Source organism: Apis dorsata, unplaced genomic scaffold (genome assembly GCF_000469605.1).
Source record: "Apis dorsata unplaced genomic scaffold, Apis dorsata 1.3 scaffold_37, whole genome shotgun sequence".
Lineage (NCBI taxonomy): Eukaryota > Metazoa > Arthropoda > Insecta > Hymenoptera > Apidae > Apis > Apis dorsata.
The window spans coordinates 260,175-268,214 of record NW_006263339.1 but is presented as its reverse complement, the minus strand read 5'-3'; the positions used below and the strand labels follow the sequence as shown (position 1 = coordinate 268,214).

The 8,040-nt window shown below is 23.9% G+C and overlaps 2 protein-coding genes across 7 annotated transcripts in view; one reads left to right on the top strand and one right to left on the bottom strand.

Annotated features, from left to right (window-relative positions):
* Positions 1-3,102: 3,102 nt before the first annotated feature.
* Positions 3,103-5,260, bottom strand: LOC102673047 (CD2 antigen cytoplasmic tail-binding protein 2 homolog). The gene is made up of 6 exons (XM_006608418.2): positions 4,796-5,260; positions 4,567-4,730; positions 4,094-4,277; positions 3,845-4,026; positions 3,642-3,750; positions 3,103-3,560 (listed from the first exon to the last, which is right to left on the bottom strand). The coding sequence occupies exons 1-6, from the start codon at positions 4,932-4,934 to the stop codon at positions 3,328-3,330; spliced, it is 1,011 nt and encodes a 336-aa protein (XP_006608481.1). The 5' UTR covers positions 4,935-5,260; the 3' UTR covers positions 3,103-3,327.
* A 966-nt stretch (positions 5,261-6,226) lies between these two features.
* Positions 6,227-8,040, top strand: part of LOC102673181 (protein lap1-like) — a 3,018-nt gene continuing 1,204 nt past the window's right edge. The window contains exons 1-5 of one of the 6 annotated variants that reach the window (XM_006608419.2): positions 6,227-6,415; positions 6,528-6,648; positions 6,971-7,444; positions 7,527-7,713; positions 7,817-7,975. In XM_006608419.2, the coding sequence (XP_006608482.1) occupies positions 7,075-7,444; positions 7,527-7,713; positions 7,817-7,975 (716 nt within the window). In that variant the 5' untranslated portion in view covers positions 6,227-6,415; positions 6,528-6,648; positions 6,971-7,074. Of the gene's footprint in view, positions 6,416-6,527; positions 6,649-6,944; positions 7,445-7,526; positions 7,714-7,816; positions 7,976-8,040 lie in introns of all 6 variants that reach the window. The other 5 variants (XM_006608420.2, XM_031513077.1, XM_006608421.2 and 2 more) reach the window with 5 other exon arrangements.

Sequence of the window (8,040 nt, the reverse complement as noted above, 5' to 3'; positions counted from 1 at the left end):
CGCACAGCCGATGGATAGAAACGAAAACGGCTTCCCTCTGTTCCCATTTCCTTCTACGTGCCTGTCAGTATCCCTTTCTATCTTCCTTTTTTTTTTTTCCTATATCCTTCCCTTTTTTACCCTTTCCGGTTTCGTGTCACAGGGATTTCGATGCGTTCGAGGCGCGCTCCATCGGCGGCTATTTTTGTATGTACATATAGACACAAAAACTGCGCAACGTCGAATGCACATCACCGTTCCTCAGGCGCGTAAACGTCCGTCTTCAGTGTTGATTGTTTTTTGCTGTTTATATTATTCCCAATTTCTCTTCGTCTTTTTACACTTTTATCTGTCTGTCTGTCTGTCTGTCTGTCTGTTTGTCTGTCTGTCTATCTATGATAATATCTCCGCCGGTTTCATAACAACGATGCGAGAAAATACATTTATTACGATTTCGTGATCCTTTCGAAAGCAGTGAAAAAAAGCTGCTTCGAATGCTCGATGAGACAGCGTATCGCGATGAAGATGAAGATGGTGATGATGATGATGAGCGTCGTCGCCGCTTGATAACTCGAGTGTTAGTCTCTCGTTCGTTCAAGCCTTCGTCGATATTAATGCGGCTAATGAATGATGTCGACGTAGAACGGAATTTCTTGCTGTGTTTGGGAAAAATCTTGAATATATTAGTGAATTTATTATTCATTTTTTTATTCATTTAATTTAAATTTTGCCGATTTTGCTAAAATTTATCAAATTTTGCTTTTTTTAAAGAAAAATTTTTAAGAATTATTATCTTTGAAAAATTAACAATATAAATATTGGAAATCATATTTTTAAAAAATTAAAATTAGATTCAATGAAAAAATATATAAAATTTTGCATGAAATCTTCTTCTCGAATTTCTTTCTTATCAAAAAAAGGAATATGCGATTTACAATGTCATATTTAATTAAATTTCCACTATTTTACAAAGAATAAATATAAATTCGAAATAAGTGTATCTGCTGTCAATTTATAAAGCATGAAATATCTCGTGAAACGAAGCAAATTAACGCTGATTTATTATATTAATCCTCGAACAGCAACGTGAAAGTAATTTATCGTGACTATATTAATATCTGTTTATATAATTATGATAATTCTACAGTATTCGAGCAATTTCTTCTCAAACACCAGGATATCTGTCAATCCATCTGCAAACTCATGTATCTGACGTTTAATAGAGTTGTAGTAACTTGTAGAATAATTAAGGTTAGAATTAAGACAATATTAAAAAAAAAAAAAGATTTTTTATTGAACGTATAATAGAGAAACGATATTGTTCGTACAATTCGTTACATATACTTTGCGTATTTTGCGTGCGTTTATGAAACCGGCTTACGAATGCGTCCACTGTTTGTGCCGTTCTTAACCTTTTCTTCATCTTTCGTCTGGTCTGTTTTATCCCAATCGTTTGTATCCTGATAGAAAGAGAACTGCGAAAATCAAAAAGAAAACCAATGTAACTTGTTTTATTGTAAATCTATCCCGCTTGTATCTACATATGTGAATTTTTCCTGTAAATATTAGTATAATAGTTTTGTGTATTCATAATTATTCTGTATATACAATTCATTTTTTTTTCTTGTTTTCGTTATTTTCCTATCTTTTTGTCTTAATTTTCATCTCTTTTTTTCTTTTTGTCAATTATAGAGATTAAAATTAAAAAAATTGCAAATTTTTGTATTTTGCAGATTCACAAAACTTTTTTCGATAAAATTACTGAGTATGGAATTGGCCATTTCTGTGAGAATGTCACAATGAACTATTAAGACGACAGATCTTTGAATCTGTATTTAATAATGTCTTTTTAAAATTTTTTTCTCCTTTAGACTGAATGTGTATAGCAAAAAATGGCAAATCAAATATAACGAACAAACGTGTGATTTTTTGCGATGTTTAATATCTATAACATTAAAGTATGTTTATAACATCGCATACGTACATATATTAATACATAATATTTTTTACAAGCGATCGTATGTAGGATTTTTTCAATTCTGAACTAATGACCATTTCGGTCAATTTTTGCTATAAAGCTAATATAAACGAATCCTCGTTTTGAATATTGTTTCATATTTCTTCGAAATTTATATCAAATTTCGTGGAAGAACCCCAAATATACTTATCCAATTATATATATATAATTATATAATTATATATATATAAATATTATTTATATATACATATAAATATAAATTAAAAAATGTATACATACTACTACTATTATAGTAGTACGTATATACATGCATACTCACGGGTAAATATGTATGTACGATTTACTTACATACGCAGAATATTTTAAGTAATCATATAGAAATTTCATACATTGCTAATAAAACTGTTTAAGATATCTAATAAAGTTATATTGTATATTCAGTAACATGTGTGCTATTTATGCTAATATGTAGATGCCTGTTAAGTCCTTTTTATGTTACACTATTATTATATTTATGTGCAGAATATTATATGAGCTATCAAATTCCATGTTTTATGTTTCAAATATCTTTGTTTTTTTTTTGTAATTAAACAAATATTTGCTTATTTTGATTTGGTGTTAAATGCTTTAAATAAAAAGTAAGAAAAAAATAAAGCATTTTTCAGATTTTATTTTCTTGAAGATTTAAATATTCAAACGCCATTGAATAACTTTCTATTAGACAGAATCTATTAGTCATATAATTTTTACGGTACAAATATTTACTATAAAATCTTTTAAAAAAAACATAACATATGTAAATTATGTAGATTATGAATTCTTATTCTCTTATTGGATATGTACATGAAGTTCCTAAAATGTAAATTTTGTTTTTTCCCGATTTAAATATACGAGAGAAAGAATGTATTTAATAAGATTACTTCGCAAATATTTAAAATAAAAATATTTAACATAAAAATAAATATCTTTAAATTTTAGAATAAAGCAATAGATGAAAAAATAAATGCATTTTTTAATTAATTTTATTTGTATGTTATGTATCAAGAATGAACAATAGTTATTTTATACATTTTAGTTACACAGAAAAGAGTTATTAATCAATATTATTATTGATAATACTCTTTTTTAAATATAGACAAAGATAATTTTTAGCTTTGATATATTTATTATATTTGTAGTTTTAAAATGCCAGAGTATGTGTGTATTGAAGTTTATAACAATACTGTACATTGACACATAATTAGTTTATATTTTGTTACATTAAACATTTTTTTTTACTTGCATTGAAATTAAAGCACTAGTTTGATAATTCATCATCAAAAAATTGCAATTAATGGATTCCTTATAAATGGCTATATCAAAATAAAACATCACAGATAAAGTTCAAAATCCACTCTTGCAGCATTATAAAACTGATTATTTTGACCTTTTCTTCGTACCCAAGCCCCGCTTTTGAAATAACCTTCCTTTGCCCATGCATGCATTTGTTCACTTGTATGTGGACCATGAATTTCTGCATTTTCATCTTGTGACCATTTTAATTCCCACATTATTTCTTCTTCTTTATGTTCATTTTCAGAATTATCAATTTCATTAACATTACCTAAAAATAAAATAAATATGATATATATATATATACAATTTAATTTACAATATAATATAATATAATAAAAAATATAATTACCTTCATTTCCATCCAATTTTGCTTTTTCTTTTACATCAAAATCATCAGCATACATATCTAATTCTGCTTCTTGTTTAGAAGGATGAGCATGTTTTTCTCCTATCTCAACCTATAAAAATTATAACAATAAATATGTTAAAAATTTATTATTTCAATTATTATTCTTTTTGTTTTTTATTATTTATTAATTATAAAGCAAATACCTTCTTTTTAATATGTTCATAACTTTCTTGATATATATCCATATTTCCAGTACGAGTTAACAATTCATTTGCCAATTCTGTTAATTTTGTTATACTAATAGAATTTTGATCATCTTCAATTGATTTCTTTTCCTGTTTTCTTTTCCATCTTTCTGCAGTAGTTAATTTCTTTTTTCCTTTCCCTATAAATATATTAATAATGAAAAATATATTCTTTCAAATAAAATTGAATTAATTGAAAATAGTTACCAAGCCTGCACAAAGCCTTAGAAACAGTTTCTCCAGGTTGTAAGTATTCCAATATTTGTTTATAAATCTGAGTTGGATTGAACATAATATCTGGACCTTCATCCTCACTATCGCTATCTGCCAGTCCATGAGTTTTACCGCTTTCACTTTTCTTCTTTACACTTGCTGTAGAACTCGGTTTGATCTATCAAGATTATGCCTTAGTAATGTTTTGCATCACTGAGTAAACAAGGCAGGTTTACAGATAATTCTATTTGTCTGCTGTATGAAAACATATTCTGATATTTCAATATGCAAAAGTCCAAGAGCAAAGAAAAATTATAAACATTAAAACAAAATTACATTTTATTTTAAATTGTAGGACATCAGAGATTAATTATTAATAAATTCATATTATAATTAAATAAAAATTAATTTTAGTTATATTTCAATTTATTAAGATTAAAATTATTTAATTAATAGATATTACAAACCTGCATCCAATCAATGTTGTCTAACCAATTATCTCTAATTTCTTTTTCTTTATTCCAAAGATAATGGCCTTGTTTATCAAAATGTCCTTCTTCTAATTCTTCTTTCATATTGAATGCTGTAAATCCTACATTTGTTTCTGAAGCACTTGGTCCATCTTCAGCACCTAATAATTAAATAAAATAGATGTTTAATATTACATTGAATAGTTTTTTTTATATTTTTACATACCTTCAATTTCATCATCACTCATTATATTATAATTATCTTCATTAGCATCATCATCTTCTTCATCTGAATCTAATGAGTTTTTTACTGGTGATTTACCAATATTATTGTCTTCTAATTCATCAAATTTACGTTTATACATTGTTATATTTAATAAATAACCAATTAATAATATAAGTTATCCGTTTATTTTAAGTTATTGTAATAATTTATTATTAACTTTTTTTTTAATATATTCTCATACGATCAGTAAAATTTTTTTTTAATATTATTTTATTTCTTCTTATTTAGTTTTCGACTATTATAATATTGTGCTTTTAGATTATTTGTAATAAACAAATTTTTAGAAAAATATTTTAAATAATAAAATTATTTATAAAACTTTCACGTATGTTTAAATTAGGTTAGATTCCGAATAGAGAAAACTGCTATCACAAAGCGTCGCCTAGTTGAACTAAACAGAATTAAAATGTGTATGGCTGGATATATGTAATTTAAGTATATTATGCTTTTTATGTAATAGAATTCATATATTTCATTTTTTATTGATTCAGTTAAATTAATTTCATAAAAAAAATGCAATATATTATTAAAAATAAATACAAATTAAAAACTATTTCTAATAGAATATTAAAAAAATTTAAATATGTATTCAAATTGTAATAAATAAATATATAAATGTAAAATAATTTTTTTTTTTAATAAAAGAAAATAAAAATTTTAATGTATTACGTGTTTTAATTGAATCATTTATTTAGAAGATTAAAATTATAATCACATATAAATAAAATTAGATATAGAATAAAATACATTTCATACTTTGTTTGTAATTATATATATAGATAAAGAGTAGTATAGATAAGAAGAGCAATAATCTGAAAAAAAACAGATACATTAAAAATTATAAAATCAGTGTCATCTCTAAAGTGCTGTAAAAACTAATATAGATAAAGAGAGCAAATAATAAGAAAAAGATAAAACATGATAAGAATTGATTGGTAATACCATCTCTTGAATATTAAAAATATTTCTCTGAAAGAATAAAATTAGTAATTAAGAATCAGCGTCATCTTTTGAGTATTTGTAGAAAAATGTCTTTCGTATTCAAAAAAATGGAATTGATCGTTAATTCTTACCTATTTTATCAATATTTTTGAAAAAATTTCTGATATTAAGAAAATGGCACTGATTTTTAATTTATATTTCATTTTATTTTGCTTTTAAAGAGATGTCTTTAATATTTGACAAATATTAATTCTTATTCTATATCTAAAGAATCTATATCTGTTTTTTTTAAACTATTTATTTCCGTGGTTTATATTAGTTTCATTTAAAATTCTGAAGATGGCTCTGATTCCCACATTTTTATCCTATTCCTATTCTTTTTTATTTGCTTTTCTTGTCTATACTTAATATGCAAAATTTATGTACTGAAGTCCGATATTTAATTAATTTGTTTTCTTTGCCTAAACTAGTGAAAATTTTTAATATAATCTATTTGATTTAATGTAGCAATTCTGATTACAGTGTATATAGTACACATATACTTATTTGCTTACTTAGATATATTAATTGATAGCAAATAGTGTTCATATATTGGTTATTATGAAGTGCAAATTATTGGTAAGATTTATAAATAGATGTAATATTTTTTTATATGCGAAATAGCTATAAAAATGTTTTACATTTATTATTCATCTTGATCATATGATTAGAAATATTTATAAAATTTTAGGCGATTAATAAATTTTTATTAATAATATATATTATATAAAATAATTAAATAAAATGTGTAATAAAAATATGTATTATTATGTACTTAATGTCTATTTTCTTTCACCATTATTAAGAAAACAGTAAGTACAAACTTTTAATATAAACTAAATCAAACTCTTTGTTTTTATCAATATTCATTAATAATAATTATTGAGTAATGTATATTAATAAATGAGAAATTTTTATATTTTAAAATTTGTTTAAAAACCAAATTTAATATTTATCTCAAAATGTTTACAATTTAAATTTTCCAAGAAAAGAGAATTATGTTCATTTTTATATCTATTTATAAAAATTTATGATGTAATTATATGCAATTATTGATGTAATTTGAGATAGTTATGAAATACAATAAAATAATGTTGCTATATAATAGGTTATTAATATAAATCTTCTAAGCAGGCCAAAGTTATTTTGGGTATACATTGAAGGTTGGCTGTCAACCTCAGAAATTCTACTTCTTCAATTTAATATATAAAAAAGATTTTGATTAAATTTATTTAAAAATGGACTCGGATTCTACAGAAATGGTGAAAGAAATCAAAGACAAGGTAATATTACATTGGAATTGTCGAGGTCTTGTGGAATTTCCTGAAGCGATAAGAATCTATGGAAGTCATATTCAAGAAATATATTTAAAATGGAATAAAATTACTACCTTACCTTCATGGATTATAGAACTTTTTAATGTTACTAATTTATATGTTTATGGAAATCTCATAAAGGAAGTACCTCCAGAACTTTGTCAAATGAATCAATTAACAGTTCTTGATTTAAGTGCTAATAAATTAGAGCAAATATCCCCTTATATAGGAAATTTAATAAGCTTAAAATCTTTATTACTAAATGAAAATTTTATAGATAAATTACCAAATGGTAAGTTTTTAAAGAAAAATAAAAAAAGTTTCAAAAGTTTATATAATTTCATTTAATGTAAACTTTTACATAATTTTTATAGAAATGAATCAAATGCATAACTTAGAAATTTTGTCTATTTCTGGAAATAAATTTGTTGCATTACCAGAATGGATTGGTTCCTTACCTAAATTAAAAGAATTAAATGCAGATAATAATTGTCTTAAAGAACTTCCAAATAGATTAACTTTATCTCCACAGCTGTCAATTATTTCTGTATGTTCTAACAGGTTGTTATATAAATAATTATTATACTTATTTAAATTAATTTATTATTAAATTTTTGTTAACATTTTAAATGCTTTCATTTTATGCAGAATGATTTTTATATAGGCTAAGATATTTACCATTAAATGGATTTGTATCTTCTCCTTGCATTAAATTTGATGCAAATGTATACTTAAATTATTTGTCTTATCCACTTCTTTATCAATTAACATCTCAAGTTCAATATTCATTTATTCAAGATCAAAGAAATATTTTGGCTTATGGGTATGTACATACATATTTTATAGTGTATGATATATATAATTTAAAAAAATATATATAATTTTAAA